The sequence below is a fragment of the Somniosus microcephalus genome, chromosome 14 (genome assembly GCF_052327205.1).
Source record: "Somniosus microcephalus isolate GS21.2 chromosome 14, FLI_Smic_1.0, whole genome shotgun sequence".
NCBI classification, from domain to species: Eukaryota; Metazoa; Chordata; class Chondrichthyes; order Squaliformes; family Somniosidae; genus Somniosus; species Somniosus microcephalus.
Window position 1 is genome coordinate 94174564 of NC_141000.1, and position 22481 is coordinate 94197044.

General features: G+C 38.9%; 1 protein-coding gene across 16 annotated transcripts in view; it reads left to right on the forward strand.

Moving 5' to 3' along the window:
• abi3bpa (ABI family, member 3 (NESH) binding protein a) overlaps window positions 1-22481 on the forward strand; it is a 365809-nt gene that overhangs the window by 151378 nt on the left and 191950 nt on the right. For 12 of the 16 annotated variants that reach the window (XM_086006965.1, XM_086006953.1, XM_086006957.1 and 9 more), the window contains 9 exons: window positions 2267-2356; window positions 5605-5685; window positions 10142-10222; window positions 11594-11683; window positions 12388-12477; window positions 14879-14968; window positions 18098-18187; window positions 18762-18848; window positions 20911-20988. In XM_086006965.1, coding sequence (XP_085863091.1) covers window positions 2267-2356; window positions 5605-5685; window positions 10142-10222; window positions 11594-11683; window positions 12388-12477; window positions 14879-14968; window positions 18098-18187; window positions 18762-18848; window positions 20911-20988 — 777 coding nt within the window. The remainder of the gene's footprint in view (window positions 1-2266; window positions 2357-5604; window positions 5686-10141; window positions 10223-11593; window positions 11684-12387; window positions 12478-14878; window positions 14969-18097; window positions 18188-18761; window positions 18849-20910; window positions 20989-22481) is intronic. The other 4 variants (XM_086006969.1, XM_086006955.1, XM_086006956.1 and 1 more) reach the window with 2 other exon arrangements.

The following is a 22481-nucleotide window of genomic DNA, read 5'->3' on the forward strand; positions in this document are numbered from 1 at the left end:
ATCTACCTAAAGTTTAATATTTGCAGTACGTTTTTGAAACTTTATTCCTAGTCAATTCACCGCATCCTGTGCGCAGTTTAATTATTGCAACTGGTGGAATTATATTTTCTTCAAAAAGATAGAGTACCTACCTTGGAAGGGTCTTCTTCATTCTTTGAATGAGTGCTTCCTCCACACAATACAGGTTCTGTCCCTTACGGTGTCCGCCGTGGCTCATTTGGTAGCACTTTCGCCTCAGAGTCAGAAGCTAGTGGGTTGAGCACAAAATCTAGGCTGATACTCCAGTGCAGTACAGAGGAAGTGCTGCACTGTCAGAGGTGCCGTCTTTCAGATGAGATGTTAAATTAAGGCCCCGAAGTTCCCCCTGGTGTCCTGGCCATTATCCCTAAACCAACAACACTAAAAAAATTATCTGGTCATTATCACATTGCTGTTTGTAGGAGCTTGCTGTATGCAAATTGGCTGCTGTGTTTCCTACATTACAACAGTGACTACACTTCAAAAATACTTCATTGGCTGTAATTCGCTTTGGGATGTCCTGAGGTCATGAAAGAAGCTATATAAATGCAAGTCTTACTTATTCAATTGGTCCTGGGGAGTCATATACACTACATTGCAGAAAGTGATGTCATGAGCTTGGCCATTCTTGCTCTCTATAAAATGCAACCACCTTACCTAATTGTTAGCTTGTTTCAATCCTTAGCTGCAGTTTCTAACATAATGGCTTCCCCAAGTTGAAGAGGGAAACCCCTGATAAAGCATGTAGGAAGGCTGGGAGGGATTACAGTGTGTGAAGAATGAATGCATTCAAAGGGTGAAAAAGATTCCACCAAGATAGATAATCTATCGTTTTCATTCAGCATTCTCCACGCAGTGACCAAATATAGCAAAGCACTACCAATTAAGACGAGGTAAGCATTTGCAATGGGGTTTCAACAAGGGGAGGGATTTCCCATGTGATTCCCCTGTTGACGAAGAAACTAAGGCTTTGTGAAAGGCTGACATGGCGAAGACCTGAAGCCAAAAAGAAGTGGGTTTTAACCCAGCTTTGAAGGTAACAGGTAACGAAGCAAGAAATAGATTTAATTGGTTAATTGGAATACCATGGTACAAGTCTTTTCCATATTGCATTGTTAACTTTGATGGTGGATGCTATAATTATGGCATCTGCTTATTGAGTCAAATGGTGCGTTTCAATAATCAGGCTGTTTATTAGAATGTGCCTGGATCTAATTGAAACTATCAAGTTGTAAGAGAAGATTTCACCTGCAGAATCTCAATTTTGAACACTGAAAGGGATTAGAGGTAGTATTTACCTCATGAATATTTTTTCAGTTTTGTTGGGACCAACGAGGTAAAAAGTGAGGTGTTGCAGCTATTGGGTGTTGAGGTAGGTTTGGAGCCAGAAGCAAGCAATTTGTGTGCTCACTGTTCATCAGTTGGAGAAATGTTTTTAGATTTATTGGATGTTTTGTAACTATTCCTCTGAAAGTCAAAAAATCAGAAAGGCCTGTCCTTGTAGATACAACATGACTACTCAACCCAAGGGTAGCAATTATTATCATCCAAAAGTACTACTGTGTCTAAAGCCTTTGACAAGAGTTGATGCAGACATTCTGTCAGTTGGAGGGGGGTGATAGCTTCACACATTTGAAATATCTTAATTTTGTCAAGTTCCTCTCTTTAAAAAAATGTTTATTTTCTCTACCTGTTCTGGGACAAATATGATTCGAAAATCATAATATGAAACCTATCTTTGAGCAAATCCTGAAATCTTAAGTAATTTGAACACCATCAGGTAGTGACAACTCAATATTGGAGCTGGGAAGCAATGAAATGATGATCAAGCATAGTGTTTGCCTTTTGCAGAGGTCAGTGACAGCCAGTCACATTTTGACAGCCATGCTCATGACATCACCTTGAATGTTAAATATCTCACTCTTCAGCATCTGGTATGTGTAGAATGCTGAACGAAGAAAGCACTTAAATTTGTAGACTTACTCTTTTTGATTTGTTTTTATATTTGAATCAATGCACTTGCTCAAAGGTAACTGTGTGGTCAATTAACCATATCGATAATAAAGTTTAATATTGTCTATTTACTAAGTTCCTAACTTAGTCAGAATATAACTTTAAGTGGCTTTATTTTGGTTGGGATGTTGTGTATTGGCTATGTTGGCTATGACTTTTTTCTCTTCCGAATTTGACGTGTTAGTTTATTTAAATAATCATGAAAGTTGTTTGTTTTCTCCTATATATCACACAGAAATTGAGGTACCACCCTCCAACAATGCATTTTTATTCACTTCAGGCACAACATCTGCATTAGATCCCGTGGAAACCGAGCAGTTCTCAGGTAGTTAGAATAAGAGCTAACATGGATGTGAGATTTTTCTTGGACAGTTGCAGCAAGTTGCATGTTATATATTTGTTTATATGTTATCAATTGTCAGTTCTAATGCTTTCACAGCTTTTAAGGATTGGTCTATCAAGCACTGAGTGTTCTGGCACCTGATGTGTTGCATGTCCAGTACACAATAATATATAAAATATGCTTTTGCAGAGCAAGTCACCTTGTCATTGTAATTGTCTGTGTTAGGAATTAATCTAATGTAATGTTTTGGAACCAATAAACAATACGATTGTCTCACATTATTTAATCAGTGCACTTGCATGAAGTGTATTACATGATCACTAAAATCTTGCATGGAAATGAGTCATAATCAACAAATTTGGTGAAGTATCTCAACAAGCAAACTGGCTTGGTGCACATTTACTCCCAAGATATAAATCTATCCCTCCCATTTTTAGCTACTTTGCCCCTTTTATAGATCTCTCCATGCCAAGTGACTACCTCACCAAGTGGGTAGGCAGGTGATTTGTTTACACAGTGTGTTAAAGACGTGGAACAAGAAAAGGCCATTGAGGGCATGATACCTAGCCATGTATGAACATACAGAATTGACGGGCAGGAAAAGACCAACTGGTCCATCAAGCCTGATCTATCAAGCCTGGTCCATCAAGCCTGCCCCACACTCATGATGGCTGGAGCATCAAGACTAGATACTCCCCCTCCCCCCACAGCCATATAATCTATTGGGAGAGGCAAAAAACAAGAGGAAAAACTCAGGGCCAATGAGAGAAAAATTACTTCGGAAAATTTCTCTCCAACGGAAACCAGTCTGGGAGATCACATGGACCAAGTGTTATGTATAAGGACACTTATCTTCTATATGATGTGATCTTTGCTCTAGTCAAGAACCGGTCCAGCTCTCTCTTGAAGGCTGCAGAGAGTCAACACCCACCACGCCAGCCGGCAATGTAGTCCAAAGGCTCCCTACTCTCTGGGAAAAGAAGAACCGCCTAACATGCAGTCTATTCCTACTCTTACATAGTTTAAACTCGTGTTCCTGGTACTCCTCAATCTGTTAAACTGGAATAATCGATCAATAGGTACGCTATCCAGCCCTTTAATTATTTTATAGACCTCTAACAGGCCGCCTCTAAATCTGTGCTGCTTTAAAGTAAATAGACCAAGGTCCTTACGCCTATCTCAGTAGCTGAGGCTCTTTAAGCTAGGAATTATTCTTGCAGAAGAAAGAAAGAAAGAAAGCAGCTCTTATCTGGAACGTTTTCAAGGCCACTACATCAGCTATCATGTGGGGGGACCAGAACTGGGCACAGTATTTCAGATGCAGTCATAGAAACATAGAAGATAGGAGCAGGAGTAGGCCATTCAGCCCCTCGAGCCTGCTCCACCATTCAATGCGATCATGGCTGATCATCCAAATTCAGTACCTGGTCCCTGCTTTCTCCCCATACCCCTTGATCCCTTTAGCCTTAAGAAATATATCCAACTCCTTCTTGAATATATTTAATGAATTGGCCTCTACTGCCTTCTGTGGTAGAGAATTCCACAGGTTCACCACTCTCTGGGTGAAGAAATTCCTCCTCATTTCTGTCCTAAATGGTTTACCCCTTATCCTTAGACTGTGACGCCTGGTTCTGGACTCCCCGACCATCAGGAACATCCTTCCTGCATCTAGTCTGTCCAGTCCTGTCAGAATTTTATAAGTTTCAATGAGATCCCCTCTCATTCTTCTAAACTCCAGCGAGTATAAGCCCAGTTGACCCAATCTCTCCTCATACGTCATTCCTGCCATCCCAGGTATCAGCCTGGTGAATCTTCGCTGAACTCCTTCCATGGCAAGAACATCCTTCCTCAGATAAGGCGACCAAAACTGCACACAATACTCCAGATGTGGTCTCACCAAGGCCCTGTACAACTGCAGCAAGACATCCTTGTTCCTGTATTCAAACCCTCTCGCTACGAAGGCCAACATACCATTTGCCTTCTTAACCGCCTGCTGCACCTGCATGCTTACCTTCAGCGACTGGTGCACAAGGACACCCAGGTCTCGTTGCACTTCCCCTTCTCCCAATCTATTGTCATTCAGATAATAATCTGGCTTCCTGTTTTTGCCACCAAAGTGGATAACCTCGCATTTATCCACGTTATATTGCATCTGCCATGCTTCTGCCCAATCACCTAACCTGTCCAAATCATCCTGGAGTTTCTCGGCATCCTCCTCACAGCACACACGACTACCCAGCTTTGTGTCGTCTGCAAACTTGGAGATATTACATCTCGTTCCCTTGTCTAGATCATTAATAGGTCTGATCAATGACCTGTATAGTGACAGAATGGTGCCCTTTGATTTATACTGAATGGTTCTATTAATACACCCCAAGACCCTGTTAGCTTTAGCTACAGCATCTCTACATTGGTCACGAATCTTCAGTGATCTGTGCACAATAACACCTAGATCTTTTTTCTCTCTCAACCTCTTTCGGTAGTGTTCCCTGCAAATGATAGATGTATAATCTACCCTGCTGTGGAATCTTCTCAGACATTAGATATGTGAACCGTGTAAAATTTCTTCCTGACCCCAAAATGTAACTAAACAAAACTCTTGAGTTGTCTATCCACCTCACCATCTCCACTATTCAACCCTGGCTGATGGCATTCCACTGAGGAGATTTCAATTTTTGTAGCAGTACATGGATTATCATATTCCATGCAGTACTTCATTATCTGTATTCATTCATATTTATTTCTATAAATCTTCAATCTCATTCCTAACCAACAGGGGTGATTTTCCCAAGTTGCTTTGTGTAGCGGCATCGTAAGCAGAATGTGGGAAGATTTCTTCTGGTCAATATTTCTGGTGACCTTGCAAACTCTTTTTGACTAGAGGAAATCATGCCCATGGATTTTGGTCCAATTCTTTATCGAAAGCATTATTATTCAACTGCACTTTAATTGTTTTTCCTGGAAGTCCATTTTACATATCCACTATTCTGTGGGGATAAAAAAGTCTTCCTAATCTCATTTCACTCTCATTAGTTTTGTACTTTTGACCACTTGTTCTTTGTTCATAGTCCAGATTAGTCTGCTTGTGTTGTGCCAATTCACTGCACCAATATGCTGCATTGCCAAGTCACTCAAAGCTATTCTATCTGATTTCTACCATAGTTGTCATGCATCAGTTAATATGCATGATCACAGAGTGCTTTATTTGCTTTCTCTGAAATAAATTACAGAACCTGAGATACCATCTTCCAGCAGCGCTCCTTTCCATCCAACTTCTGAACCTGATGCCATGGATATGCAGAAATTCACAGGTAGTTCAATAATGCATAAAGATTTAGGATATGCTTTCAATGTGTGTAATGCATGCATTTTTTCAGTGTACTATGTATAGCACATGTCATTAGTATAATTTTTTATCATGTTATACTACATTCATACCCATGATAGATTTCAGTGTCGGCATGAAGTGTCAGTATGATGTAATATACAAAAAGACTGGAAGTGTTTGCATATGAGGTATTTGGTCAAGAATTTTCTAAAGATCAGTTCTATTATAGAGTCAATATAATGCATCCTGCATGGAACTAAGTCAAGGGCCCGGAATTTGCCGTCAGCAGTGAAGTGAGGGCGCTCGCCGCTGACCTTGAAGAAGGCTATCCACAACGATCTTGCGATCTCTGTGGCGAAAACTTTAGATTTCTTGACCTTAATTTGATTGTAGCACTGTCAAAAGGGGATCCCCAGCGTACAGCAGCAGTGATGTCATCAAGCTGTCTAAGCAGCCAATCACATTGAAGAATTTACACAGACAGCAAACCAGGAAATAAAAAGCAGCTTTTATCTATTTACTTGTTAAAAGTTTTACTGCGAGCGAAATAAAGATTGAGACGTACACATGGGGTTAAGGTAAAAGCTGAAATATCATCATTAAGCTCTAAAAAATATTTTTTGTTATTTTAAAAATCTAGTAATTTTTATCATAATGGAGAAATTTTGACATTCCACAAATATAAAATTTGTTTCCCGGGCCAGAATGGTTGTTCAGCAGTCAATACGCCGTTAAAACCCCAGTTACACCTCTTCCAACAAGGCTTAACTTTTTATGGGGTGTTTAACAGCGATATTGGAGCGGAAAAGGGGAAGTTTTTGTCAGTTCAAGTGAATTTACAGATTGCCTGCTATGGGGAGCTCCACAGCGCAGCCTGTGGCGGAGCAGGGAATGACTAACCGCAACTTCAGGGTTTCCGTGTTTATCTGGGCATGCACTAAATCCTGAATTTACAGACAGTTTCAGAGGGGTAATGACGGCGAATGCTGACAGTTTCACCGCCATTACCATTGCAAAATCCCAGCCATTATGTTTTTTTAACAATTGGCTGGACCATAAACATTGCTTGGATTGAAGTATATTGAAAGACTACACTGCATGGCCAATACATTTCATGTTCTTTATTCTAAATACGACATCTATTTTCACTCCCAAAATATAAATCACAGAAACCATACTTTCATTCCCATTTTAAAAACTAATTTTAATTCCCTTCTTTATGTGTCCCCGTTCTATGCATTATTCCTTAAGAAAATGTGTAGACAAGTGACCTGTTCTCAGGCATTTATCTGTGGACTATTTTGAAAAGGTTCCTTGGAGATGCAGAAGAGAACCAGGCTGATTTTCCTTGCCTGTGAGGTGGGGACTCTTACTTTATTTTGCTTTTTTCCTTGTTGAAATTGGGACTGCATTGCATGAGAAATCATGAACACAGACTGCTTTTGTTGTTTGTACAGTGTATTGTTGCACCAATGCACTATATCAGTGTGGTGCATCGCCAAATAATTTGAAGCTGTTATGGTCACATTTGTGGCCATTGAAAAGTGTTATTTGCATTGTCTATACTAAATTATGGAGCCTGAGGTATCATCATCTGTTATTCACAGTTCAATAGCAGATATCTTTTTCATGTAAAATGGTATGTGCATTTCAACTATGTCTCATGTACGTGTGTATGTGTGTGTGTGTGTATATATATATAATATATATACAAAATACATGTCAATAATGCCGCTATTAGAATGTTCCAATGTTTTCAATCATTTTAAGCATTTAAATACCAAGGACTAAGCAATGCAGCTTAAAGAGTATTTCCTGGTTAATCAATTGTAATATGTGGTCTAAATGAGAATGCTTTTGCAAATCTAATTTGTGGTCAGTAGCCATTAAAGAATCAGTTAGTCCCACAAATAAATTAGTACTCGCTATGGCATGCAATATGTTGGCCTGTCAGTAGAATGTAGCACAGGAGGAAATAAGTTAGTAAAGTAAGTAAATGCTATCCCGCTTGAAGTGCTGTATTGTTTTGTCAGTGCAAGCTCTGCTTTTGGTCTTTGGGTTGCATCTCATTGTTATTCTTGAAATATAGATTAGAGTAGCCATGCTATTCCAGCCTTCATTCTGCTGGTGACTTCCTAACCAAGCCACTCGCCAGTGTCCTGTGTTCTGGCAATTGAACATTTGAACAAAGCAATAGAATGCAAGAATTCTCTCTTCCCATTTTTCCTATTCTTCGGAATATTTAATGCCATGAACCATTTCAGAAGGAGAACTAGCTTCTACCAGTGGGACTTCGGAACAAGTCTCTGCCTACATGGCAACTGCCTGCACAGATGGTCATTGATTATAGGGCAGTGTCCACTTCCATCCGTTCAATCCATGGTCGAAGTGCCTCATCGCTCTGGCTTCCCCCTTTCAGCATTGCTCCTGGCTCCTCTCTGTAGCGCTACTTCTGGCTCCAACTTCCTATCTCCTGCTATTCCAGAGGATTATACACTGCTGCATGCTTTACCAGGAATTCGGTAGTGCGGAGGGGCGAGGAGTAAAGTACCAGGATGAAAAAAAAAAGAATGACCAGCATTCATTATGGGGGAAGGAGAATACCAGGATACACTGAGGGGAGAGGGAAAATATGAACTGAGAGGAGGAAAACGCGTGCCTACTTAAACTGGGGACGGCGGGGGACAAGAATGCCAGCTTGAATCAAAGAGGGAAAGGATCAGCATGAATTGGGCACGAGGGCTCAGAGTGCCAGTGCAAAATGAATGGAGAGAAAGAAAGAACTTACATTTATACAACACATTATCATGTCTCTCACAGTGCTTCACATATAATGAATTACTTTGAAATGCAGTCACAGTCACTTTGTAGGCAAATGCAGCAGACAAGATTCCACAAAAAATAATGAGAGGAATAACCAGTTAATATATTTTGATGATGTTGGTTGAGGGAGCAAGATTGGTCAGGAAACCAGGCCAACTCATTGTTCTTCTTCAAATAGTGCTGTGTACTGAAGTGGCAGCCTAGATTATGTGATCAAATGCTACAGTGGGACTTCAGGCTACAATCTTATGACTCAGAGGCAATAGTCTGAGCCAGGCTGATAATTGAGATGAAGAAGTGTGCTTCCATGATGGTGATGGGTGGAGAAAAAAGGAGAATGTCTGCATGTCACTATGACAACCATGTAAATGATTTTTAGAATAATTTCTCAAGATATTAAGGGAAATCTCCTCAATATTTCCCACAATGTTCTACCAAGTGATTTGTTTTTGGTCAGCTGAGATTCTGACATGCAGAAACCTATCCCCACATTTGCATCCCCAAACTATCTACTGAGAAGTCTACATTCACCTGTAGGGTATCTGTTTTCCCAATATGGAGTGCACAATCTCTCCTCGTAAGGACACATCCCACTTCCACAAGTTCAGCGACCTAGGTGCAAGTTGTCAAGGGCCTGCCTGCTTCAAGTATTAGAAAACCAAAACTGCCAAAGAGGTTTCACTTTGTTCCAAATTTCTACCACCAGCCATGTCTTCTTGGAGCCATTTCAATCCTAAAGATCCCATTTACCTCCTCCCCCCTCCCCCCAGGAGGATTACCACTAATTAATCAACAGAAAATTGGCAAATGCAGGTTTGGGACCTCCCTTGATGGATAGAGGTACAAGCAGCACCTTACGACCAGCAATGAAAGCACAACTCACAATAAAATGTAAGTGCACTTCCATCAACCTCCTGACCACAGCATGAGCACCCATCATAGAACCATTATTGAATGGGATATCAGTTAGAGGTGTGGAGCTTCAGCAACAGCTGCTTGGTACTTTACAACTCAATCATGGTCGACATTGAGTCATAATTTGAGCTGCAGGTATACCCAACATTCCACAATTTTGGGTGTACACACATTTTGTGTTTTGACTTAGTGTGCTTCGTGATTGACTATCGGTAAAACCACACCTTAAGTTATGACTTAGTACCTACCATGATTGAGTACTGCTGCAGATAAAGTTATGATTAGCCCATGCTCCACTGAACTTTCAATTTATAGGCATTTGAGTTGTTAGCTCTTTTGAAGCTCTGCCATGCAATTTGAAGTTGTTGGTCAGCTTTAGCTAGTTTTCCAATTGGCATGTATGGCACTGGGAGGTGTATGAGTGGCCATTGTTAACTGTCTATGTTTTCTTTCCTCACTATTGGGAAAGGAATAGTTCCTGAGCTTCTTTCCCAGGTTGTTAAGTTGAGATCTATACTTCACTATGTGGGCAATCATTGCCTCAAGCCTGTTTCCTGTCACTCTTGTTGTACAGCTTGTTTGTGCTTCAATTCACTGCATTGGTGTGCTGCATATCCTGGTCACCTAAAAATATTGTATTCGATTTTTACCACAGTTCGCATAATGTCAGTTTTATTTGCTTTCTCTGAAATGAATTACAGAACCTGAGATACGATCCTTCAGCATCTCATCTGTCAATCCAACTCCTGAACCTGTTGCTATGGACACGCAGAGATTCACAGGTAGTTCGATAATAGCTGTATCATAGAACTGCCTTTTTCAGAGAATGATATGTGGAACCTCTTTTTTTTTTTAATGTCACTATTAGGAACTGAGTACCTTGGCTTCAAATGCATTGCCAGGTCAGTATACTGTAATATGCGAAGTAAGTGAAGATGCTCTTGCAAAGCAAATTTTATGATCAGCAGAACTTTAAGGAAGCATTTAATTTATGCCAACTTTAATAGTGCATTTACCCGAAATGTGTTTCTTGGTGAATGTCACAAATAATACCTGTTATAAACCATGCAGCCTGGACATTAAACTGTGTCCAGGTTAATTATTTCAAACAGGAGGATTGCTTAGCCAATGCGCTGTATCTAAATAAAAACAATAATTACTGCACATAGGAAGAATTCTCATTTCTTGTCAGTGGGCTATATCCTAATCTGTTGGTAGATTGTGCCTATTTATTATTGGTGGCTTTGGATAGGATGTATTTCTGGGTCAATATATTGATTTAATATCTTGGATCTCAATTAGCAAAGAATAAGTGTACTTTTGAAAGAGTGTGTATTGTCTCATGTTTATATTTTTAAATTTTATTTCCCACCTCCTGTTCCATTTTAATTGTATTTGTGTGTTTGGATGAATTATGTTGGTATTTAGACAATAGAGGGTAATGGATTTAAAAATTAACGTGCACAGCTTAAATAGATGCCTTTGCCTTTAAAAGTATTTAATACTTTTTATGTAAAATGGTATTGTCCTGCATGCAGTATTTTGAAATCGAATCAAGCTTTGCATACTCCATCTCTTAGGTGCCAATTTCATCCCTTTTTTCCTTATTCTGAAATCTATGCACATAGTTAAAGCGCATTATCTCAAAAATAAACGTACCACATTTTTCAGAGTCAAATGAAATATCCTCAATTGATGTTAAGCTATTAAAATATGAATCTGTTATGAATTTGGTGAATGCTAAGTAGTGACTTTTGTCTTTGTTTCTGGCTGGGGCGGAGATCACCTTTACAAAAGGTAGGTACAGTACTGCAAGGAATTCGGGGCCAGATTGACCGACTGGACTAGTATCGATCGCCATGGGAGAGGGGTCGGGGAGGAATTTCCCAGATTTTTCCCCCCAAATTACCCTGGGTTTTTATTGTTTTTTTTTTGCCTCTCTCGAGATCATATGGCTTTTGGGTGGGGTGGACTGTATATATTGTGATATACACAAGGTATCACGATTGCGTGGGACAGGCTGGATGGACCAGTCGGTCTTCTCCTGTACGTCATTGTTTGTATGTTCAGATGTTCATTCATCAGTTACTATGACACCAATTAATATTAGTAGTCACAGACATTTCCCTTTGTTTCTGTGAACAACATTGCAGAACTTGAGGTTCCTTCCACTACTAGTTCATTTCCGTCCAGTTCAAACATGGCTCCCAAACTTGATGTCATGGACAAGGAACAGTTCACAGGTAGTTTAACAGATATAGCATGGAAAGCTATTTTGCTGTGAATACTGAAATGAGCATCATCACTGTGCATATTATATTCAAATACATACATCCTCAATACCATATATTCTATGGCTTATTCACCTGCTGAAGGATTCATTCACTTGTGACATATGAGCATGCACTAGCACAAAATGTACTGTCTGGTCAATGGCTTTTGTTGATGTGGTGGTAAATCAGGATGCTTTTGCAAAGTACTCTGACTGGTCAGCAAACTGCATGCAAGTAGAGCATTTATAAGCAATGTATTCAGTGATGAATAAAGCCTACTTTGCTTGGGCACTACACATTATTTAAATAAGAGATGAATCATTGCTTGGAAGGACTACATTGTTTGTCCATGTTGTGTCTTATTCGGCTGGTTACCTCCATCGTGTACTTTCTATTTCCACACATTCTGCTTGAATCACAGAAGTTATGCAAAAAAATATTTTACTTTGTGTTGCCGCATGGACTTTATGCACTGTGCTTAATGAAGTATATTGGTGCAGTTGCTACATGGTTTCTTACCGGAAATTCAGTCTGCCTCCTGTTTGCATGAATTGTGCTCCTTTGGCCATATGAAGCTTTTCTATGGACATTGAGCGAACTGCATTGTCCTCTCTATGAAGAAAATTTTTCAGATTTGTTACAAGGTGTGTTTTTATCTGGGGAAAAAAAAACAGAGCTCGAGGAACCATCCTCCAAAGACTCATTTTACTTCAATTCACACACAACCTCTGAACCTGATACTATGGATAATCAACAATTAACAGGTAGTGCCATTAATAGATTATGGGATAGATGTATCTGTTTTCATCAACAATGATGTGTCGTATCATAGTGCAATATCTGTATAAGTTCTATATGTTCCATTAATATCATCAGTCATAATTCCTTAACTCACCTAGTCAGTAAACTCCATCTCAGTTGGTAATTAACAAGAGCACCTTTTTTGAACATTAAGCTGTTTTTTGTTTATTGCTGAACTTTTAAAAAGTGTTTTGCTTGGACAACATATCTTGCCCCGGAGTTTCCACTTGATGGCACTGTTTTTTTGGCACAATTCCCCCGATGTCTCTCCTTACGCCCTAACAGGGTGGATTGCTTTCATTCTCTGTCATTCCTTCCCACTCACTCCCCCCAAATGTTTCTGAAGAAGGTCTCTTTCTCTGCATTACCTCTGCTAGCTAATCTCATCATGGCATTGGCTGTGATATTAGCTGCTAAGATGAAGATGTGTTTAAACAGACCAGTTCCTATAAATCAATTGTTCAGCTACTTCCTGCGGTCATCTGTTTCGAATTTGCTGGCATCTCCTGGGTAAATTCCAGGGTATCACGGTCAGAAGGAACCAGCAGGAAATTCCTGGCTTTTTTTTTCTCAAAGATTATTCAGTTGTGATTTGTTTCTGTCATGTGAATATGACATTTGAGTAAATCAGATGCAAATCTGACCATGCTTTGCTTGTGTGACAAAGTGTGAAATTTTCAAGAGTGACACCTTGAGGGTGATGCATGCATGCGAGACATTCATATATAAAGATAGTTATGTTTGAACATCATTATTATTTTCTAATGATGAAGGAGAAAATAACAGGTTTAAAAACAGGTCCACCTGAAGTTTGCCTCTCAGACCAGGTCAAAATCTAAATATATTAAAATTTCTGGCCCTTTGAAAACATACCTGCATGCAACTCCCTCTGCAGACCTCGGACAAATGCATTTTTTTTTTAAAAAGGGGACAACAGCAGTGTAACTCATTTTGAGGACATTCTGGGTTGTATCTCATACCTATAGCATCCACCTTTGAAAACGGTCATTGGCATAGGATTTGGTGTGTTAGCAGGGGCAATGAGAATCATAAGAAACTAGGAATGCAATTAGATAGCAAGGTCATTGTCATCCTGGGAGAAGACTGGAGAATGGACCAATATATTCCAGAGAATGCTACAAGCATTGAGTAGAAAAATTGCATTGACTGTTGGAAGAAACCAGGACCATTTGTTGAGGAACATGCTTTGGTGACTCAGGGCCCGAAATCATTTGCTGAGGAAGACCTGGGATGTAAGTCCAAGAAGAAAGCATCCATGGAGGGAAAATAAGTGGATTCAATGTGGATGGAATTTGAAAGCCATTAAAGTAGTCTATTTAGGGATTGGGTGCCCACCAATTTTTTTTTTAGATTAAGGTAATAATGGCGGGTACAGCGGTGCTTTGAGACTATTGGAGGGAGCTGTAATGCATGAACTGAGGTTAAAAAGCAAATTTTAGCCTTTTAGTTTGATTTATTTTGACTGAGATGGAGCCAAAGCTTGGTCAATCAGGCCTTTTACTATTTGGATAATATGCAATAAAATTATTTTTTTCACTAATAAACAATGTGTATATTTATATAACGCCTTTAATGTAGTAAAAATGTCCCAAGGCGCTTCACAGGAGCGTTATCAAACAAAATTTGATGGAATTGTCTTCTACTATAATATCAGTTAATATTCTCAGTCACAGAAATGTTGCTTGTTTTGCTCCAGCAATCATAATTGAGCATTTCAGTTATTTAATTCTTAAAAAGTAGCTTCAAGCCATTTTAATTCACCCTTCCTCTGGCCTTGAAACCACATATAAGCTATGACTCATGAATAATTTCAATAATTGCTTTACCATGTGCATGAATCTTGTGGTGAAAGCTGTTCATGTGCTGAAATGACATTAATATCAATTGGAATGCTTTCACAACTGTCAAGGTTTAGGATGTCAGTGTAAAGCACTTTACCTGGTCATGCCAGAAGTACACAGACTAAATAAGGATACTTTAACGGTACACAATAAACCTTGTCACAAAATTATATTTATAGTAAAAGTAAATTAGATGTAATGTTTCCAAAACTATGAGGTGCAGGTCCCATTTAGCATTTAATTTGTAGACTTGTATAAAAAGTACAGCAATTATTATATTATACTTTTTTTAGAAGTCAAGGATGTTCACTGGTTAAATTTCAAGATAGGTCACTTCTACAGACTCAATTCTGTGGTTACTATACTGCATCTGTTTCCACTCCAGAAAAATTAATCAGATATGTTGAAAGTATAATTACTACAGTTGATGGCAGTTGCTGATGTCATTTACCGCACATGGTCAAAGAACTTACTTATTTAATTTTTCCAAAATACATTTCAGAATATGGGGTACTATCCTCCATCAGCTCAAATGTTATCACTTTACTTACGACTTCTGAACCTGATGCCATGGACAAGCAAGAATTCACAGGTAGTTGTAGTAATAGGTATAACATGGTTGTGAGCTTTACAGGAGAAAGCCTCATTTGCATTGTTGGGTAAGCTGTTTCGTTGAGTCAGTATACTCTCTTTTGCATTAAGTATGCCAACTGGGGTTGAATAAATAAACTTTGAAGGAGTATATGGTAAGGTGTCAATCCACTGTCTGTTGATTAATGTCTTTTTTTATCTTGTCTCATTTTGTCTTTATCAACTCTGTCCTTTTAGTAATTACATTTGTATTGCTTGGTGGGAAAGTAAGCTGTGAGGAGGACACACAGAGCCTGCAAAGGGATATAGACAAGTTAAGCGAGTGGGCAATAAGGTGGCAGATGGAGTATAATGTGGGGAAATGTGAGGTTATTCACTTTGGTAGGAAGAATAGGAAAACAGACTTTTTTAAATGGTGAAAAACTATTAAATGTTGGTTTTCAGAGAGATTTAGGTGTCCTAGTACAAGAATTAGCATGCAGGTAGAGCAAGCAATTAGGAAGGCAAATGGCATGTTGGCCTTTATTGCAAGGGGGTTGGAGTACAAGAGTAAGGAAGTCTTGCTACAATTGTACAGGGCTTTAGTGAGACCACACCTGGAGTACTGTGCAGAGTTTTGGTCTCCTTAACTAAGGAAGGACATACATGCCTTAGAGGAAGTGCAATGAAGGTTCATTAGGTTGATTCCTGGAATGAGATGGTTGTTCTGTGAGGAGAGTTTGAGCAAATTTGGCCTATACTCTGAAGTTTAGAAGAATGAGAGGTGATCTCATTGAAACATATAAGATTCTGAGGGGGATTGACTATTTGATGCTGCTTCCCCTGGCTGGAGAGTCCAGAACTAGGGGGGTGTAGTCTCAGGATAAGGGGTTGGCCTTTTAAGACTGAGATGAGGAGAAATTTCTTCACTCAGAGGGTTGTGAATCTTGGGAATTCTCTGCCCCAAAGGGTTGTGGAGTATATTCAAGGCTGAAATAGATAGATTTTTTGACTCTAGAGGCATCAAGGAATATGGGGATAGTGCAGGAAAGTGGAGCTGAGGTCGAAGATCAGCTATGAACTTATTGAAAGGTGGAGCAGGCTCGAGGGGCCGTATGGCCTACTCCAGCTCCTAATTCTTATGTTCTTATATTCTTTTGCTTTTATTCAGTGTGTTTCCATGAAGTATACTCTTTGGCCAATAAAACTATTTATTGTCTTCCTCTTGTCTTTACATTGATTGTATTGTCTTGATCTTCTTGAAGTTAACATGTGATGCTTCTTTATATGAATGCAGGCATCTTGTGCATCAAGTTTAAGTTCCAAAGTTGGGTGAATTGTCTTGTAAATTTGTATCTCCTTTAGCTTATTTTGTGCGCCAGGTTCTTTCATTTTCTGCTTGAATCAATTTATTTACTTAGATTGTATTGTATGATCAATAAGTTTATGTGGGGAGAGTTTAGTTTTGTACTGTTTGCCAGCCAATTAGTGACCAATTGAAGAAATTAAGTTTCTTTAATTTAGTGGTTTAGCTCAACTTAACTATGAAGTCTACCTGGCATACAGTAAAGTAATGTAGCTCCACATTACTTGATTGTTAAAATATTTCTGTTAATAGAACAGTGCAGTAAAATATGTTCAATGTTTTCTGGAGCATATACCAAATTTTCTCTAAGTTTCCAGATACTGTCTTGGCACCAGGTGGCTTCTTTCCTAAGCTGAAGTTGCTACATAGGATTGCATAGGATATACGGCACAGAAACCAGTCCCTGCCGGCCTTTATGCTCCACACGAGCCTCCTCCCGTCTTTCCTCATCTGAATCTATCAGCATAACCCTCTATTCCCTTCTCCCTCATATGCTTGTCTAGCCTCCCCTTAAATGTATCTACACTATTGACTTCAACCACTCCCTGTGGTAACGAGTTCCACATTCTCACCACTCTCTGGGTAAAGAAGTTTCTTCTGAATTCCCTATTGGATTTCTTGGTGACTATCTTATATTGATGGCCTCTAGTTTTGCTCTTCCCCACAAGTGGAAACATTTTCTCTCTATCCACTCTATCAAAAATTTTCATAAAAGACCTCTATTAGGTCACCCCTCAGCCTTCTTTTTTTCAAGTGAAAAGAGATCCAGCCTGTTCATCCTTTCCTGATATGTATACCCTCGCTTTTCTGGTATCCTTAATTATTATGCAATCAAAAAATATTGATTTAATAATGTGCATCAGAGTACTGCTTGAGATATGGTGAGAGCCTCTATTAGAATAAAATTAGGTCATAAAGCAACACAATAAAAATAAATAATTAATACAAATATATAACTAACAACTGCAAGTTTGTTTGCTTTTGTATCGTGATGTGTTGTCAGTCCAGTACTATATAGTTCTTTTGCTAAATGTTATATGGCCAATATGAAATCAAGTTCAAATATTTTTCTTTAGAGTTTTCATTTCTGAAGTGTAGACTTGTGACGTTGAAGAATGACTTTTAACTTCTGCCAATTTGTCAAGATGTCAGTTAGTATTGTAGATCATTATATAGGAGTTTGGTGAGACCACATCTGGAGTACTGTGTACAGTTTTGGTCTCCTTACCTAAGAAAGGATATACTTGCCTTAGAGGGGGTGCAACGAAGATTCACTAGATTGATTCCTGGGATGAGAGGGCTGTCCTATGAGAAGAGATTAAGTAGATTGGGCTTAAATTCTCTGGAGTTTAGAAGAATGAGAAGTGATCTCATTGAAACATAAATTTTTTAGCGGGCTTGACAGGGTAGATACTGAAAGGCGTTTCCCCTGGTTAGAGAGTCTAGAATTAGGGGTCATAGTCTCAGGATAAGGGGTGGTTATTTAGGACTGAGATGAGCTATTTCTTCACTCAGATGGTTGTGAAGCTCAGGCATTCTCTACCCCAGAGGGCTTTGCATGCTCAGCTGATGAGTATATTTAAGACTGAGATTGATAGATTTTTGGGCCCTAAAGGAATCAAGGGATATGGGGATAGGGCAGGAAAGTGGAGTTTATGTAGACGTTCAGCCATGATCTTATTGAATGGCGGAGCAGGCTCGAGGGGCCGTATAGCCTACTCCTGCTCCAATTCCTTATGTTCTTATCACAGAATTTGCTTTTTGTTTTCTCTGACTGAATTACAGAACATGAGGTTCAATCCACCATCAAATCATTTTTCACCACATCAAATACAATTTATGAATTTGATTCTACGCAAAGGAAGCAGATTTCAGGTAGTACATAGAAATGATATAGCATGGATGTGCACTTTCTTCACAGATGACATGTGCATCACTGGAATGCAGCACAAGCACATCGTCAATATAAGTTAGTCTTTATGCTTTCATGCCCTTGAAAGATAGAATTGTCATGCCGTGTGTGCCAGTACAAAGTGTATTACTCAGTCAATATACAGTAACACAGCGAAAAAATCAGGATAATTTTGTAACGCCAATTTGCTTAAATGGTATCTTCAAGAATAATCAGTTCTGATGTTTTGGAACTTCAGAAAGAATTAGGCCTTACACAGAATTCAATGCTTACATTTGCATGATTTTGCATGGAAGTAAACTTAGAATGCTTTTGTGAAACCAGTAAACTGCAGCAGGTAGATTACTTCAGAGGACTGCTTGGCTTGATCAATATATTCTATCATGCTTGGCCACTACACTGCATCTGTTTTTATGGTTGATATGTAAATTAGGTATGCTGTAAGCTATGACATTTCTTCCACCTCAAGTGCTACTGTGCAAAGTAATCCAGTTGATCACAGAAATGTTTTGTTTGTATTCTCTGAATAAATTCCAGAATTTGAGGTTCCGTTCTCCAGCAGTTCACCTGTCAACACTTTAAAAACATCTAAACTTGATGTCATGGACACAAAGAAATCCAAAGGTATTCTCAATAAGAGACATCTCATTGAAACTTATAAAATTCTAACAGGATTAGACAGACTAGATGCAGGAAGGATGTTCCCGATGGCGGGGGAGTCCAGAACCAGGGGTCACAGTCTAAGGATAAGGGGTAAGCCATTTAGGACTGAGATGAGGAGGAACTTCTTCACCCAGAGAGTGGTGAACCTGTGGAATTCTCTACCACAGAAGGCAGTTGAGGCCAACTTATTAAATATATTCAAGAAGGAGTTAGATATATTTCTTAAGGCTAAAGGGATCAAGGGATATGGGGAGAAAGCAGGGACAGGGTACTGAATTTGGATGATCAGCCATGAACTCATTAAATGACGGAACAGGCTCGAGGGACCGAATGGCCTACTCCTGCTCCTATCTTCTATGTTCTATTTTTCTATGTTTCTATGAACTGGCTTTGACTTTTTCAACATACATAAACCTGTAATTCTCCCATTATTTACATATGTAAGTGCTACCATTATTATCAGTTCTCATTTTCTTGGCTTGAATTACAAGTCAATAGATCAGAATGCCTTGATAAGAAAATTGCCTAGTCAGAAATTAGCATCCTTAACCTCAGAAAATCTGATTGCCCAGCAGAGAATTTAATTAGTGCATTTGCATGAAGTGGATTCCTGATCAATAGAATATATTTTGGATAGAAATAAATTAAGATCTTTTGTGAAGCTTATTTCCTGATCAGTCTTAGAATACATGAGAGGAATATATTACAAGGTTAATACTGTGCAGCTCTATGATAGAGCATTATACTTCGGATGGATTCCATACCTTTGTCAATACACCATTGATCAGTATACCTCTCTTCTTGAATGGGCTGCATTATTCGGGGATAAAGAAGAATTTCCCGGAATATTTTCCTAAATTAGCCTCAGGATTTGTCTCTGATCCTTGCCTCTCACCGCAGATTGCATAGCTGGTGAGTGGATGGAGGGGGTGTGGATGGGATCATGGTGTGCAGAAGTTACACCATGACCGTATAGAGCAGGCTCCATGGACCAGCTGATGTTTTCCTGTCTTTTGTTTTCATATGTTTGTACGTTATGTGAAAGCACTGCTTGCTAAAGTGCTCTGTATGAATAAGTACATTTGAAGCATTGTTTTGAATGGTCAGCACATTGTATTTTGACTTCTGAGTGTGGCGATTATTGAGTGTTTGTTGAAAGCAGATCATTGTTAATGATTAAAGGAAACAAGCAGTTGAAGATCTTTAGCTATGAAAGAAGAAGAGAGGGAAAACATGAGAGACTCTAAAGAACATAATGGCCAGAACAGCCAAATGGCCCAATCGTTAGTAGTCATTGTTATTCCCTTCTTATTACTCTGGTGCATTGAACCATCCTGTTTTTCTGGCCAGTTTATACTGTGCAGACCTTCATGCTTTCTCCTGTTCTTGTTTTTTGTCTAAAGATCTTCAGCTTCCTTTAACTATTAACCCTTATGAATACATATCTGGACTGAAAATCATAGATTGATAGGTTTCTCTAAGGTAATTATGGTTCCACATTTGATTCACAATAAAGGGAATGATCCTTCATTGCTTCAGCTCTCCTAGTCACGATTAATAAGTCATAACCAGGACGTGGCCAGTATGTTGTGTTACGTAAATAAAATTATTACAGGTTTTGTAATGCGGTCGTCATCAAAATGGGTTTTATGAATTTGTTACCGTGAATGGCGCTATCTTGAATTAATTTGAGCTTTCACAAATCTGTGGTGTCTTTTCAATGCATCATATGTGTCAATTCATTTCGTCCATTTGCTCTTCTTTCTATTGATTCCATGCACTTGCTTCAAGTGTATTGTTTGGCTAACAAACTTAATCCAGAGGTCAGTTTAGCGTGGTATTTTTGTGAAATATATTACTCGGTCAAAACGTAATTGATGTTCAAATATTCTAGATTGGTTCACTTTTTGATGTTGAGCACGAGTGTCCAGACTCTCTTGACTGTTGTGTTCTACCACAGTTACAATAGTGTCAATTAATATTTTCAGTCACAGAGCTCTATTTGTTATTTGATACATTGCAGAATTTGAGATACCTTCCTCCAACAGTCCATTTATCATCACTTCTGAACTTAACGCTGTGGACAGTCAGCAATTCACAGGTAGTTTCAACAGTAGCTAAAGCATGACCTGCATTTGTTCATTCTAGTTATCATATGCACTTCAGTGTACATTGTGTACATTATGTACATATTCACTTGTCATCCATATCATTAATTATTCTTCTATATTCTGAAAACACTGGGATGCTACACATTGTACTTTCTGGCCACTATTTCATAAGAGATATGAATCTAGATGCTTTTGTAAAGCAAATTGCTTGGTCCATAAATTGTGTCTAATTGAACACATGCAAGAACTGTATAGCATGACAATCACAGTTAATTTCACTTTGATACAGTATCTAAATTAGAGATTAATCAATGTGCTTGAAAAGATTGCTTTTCTATATCAATTTGCTGCTCCTTTCCTTACTGGTCCTATCCCGCACCCTTTTTTTAATCATGGTATTTGTCTGAGTTGTCAATACACTATGTTCTCACTGTAAAAAGTGTTGTTTGTTTGCATGAAGCACATTGCTTGGTTACTAGCTATTATGTTTGGGGTTTAACCAATATGTTAAAGTGAAGCATATTTATTTGGGCACAGCACCCGCTCTGTTCCTCAGGGTGTTGAAACCAGAAACCTGACTAAATGGAGGTGACTGAAGTTTGGGTGCTATAGATTTTAAAATAGCATTGTGCTTGTGCAGAATGGCCTAAGAAAGAAAATATCCACCTTCACAAATGTAATACCATTTTCATAATGGGACAGATTAAATTCCAAATATTCAAACTGAATAATTGCTGATATATTTACAGTAAATGCAGTGGGGCGTTTGTTTGGATTTATCACTGAAAACTTGTCCCTCCTGAGAATTACTTGGCTCGGCATTGTATCTCAGCAAGACCAAAATCTTCAACTATTTTAGTTCATTTGTCTCAAAAAAGTGGTAATGGATTTCTCTTTTGTAAAATGTTATTTTGTGAAAAGTTAGCATGGACTAGGGTTTGGAGTGGCCATTGAGGAAAGCAGAGAGTTGTGGTTGTACTGTGCTTGGAGAGTTTGTTGGGGATTCGCCAGTTCAGAATTTATCTCACCCTGTGTCTGGAGCATGTAGTAAGGTTTGGAAATCAGCATTCTCTGCAGCCTAGGGAGAGTGTTAGACCAACTGTGGAGCAATTATCCAGAACTCTGAAGCATCTGGGCAAAGCTTTCACTGTCAATAAGAAAATCTGAAGTGTTGATCTAGGAGACTGGAGCAACTACCAGTGGAAAGTTGCCAAAAGTCCTACAATGTCAGCTTAAGAAAACCATGAGCATCTACCCAGGTAGGAAAAGTATTCCTCAGAGGAAATCTGGACCAACTGGCAGAGGAGGTCCATTATAGAACCTGGAGGAAATCCGCATTGAAGAAATCTACAGTGAAAAAATCATGAGTAAAGGTAGGACACCAGTCTTGTCAATGGAGAAGTTTTATTGGGTAGGTGGCATGAATATTAGACCATATGGTAATAAATTTAGGTCTATGGTAGTTGCAGTGGCAGTTGAAACA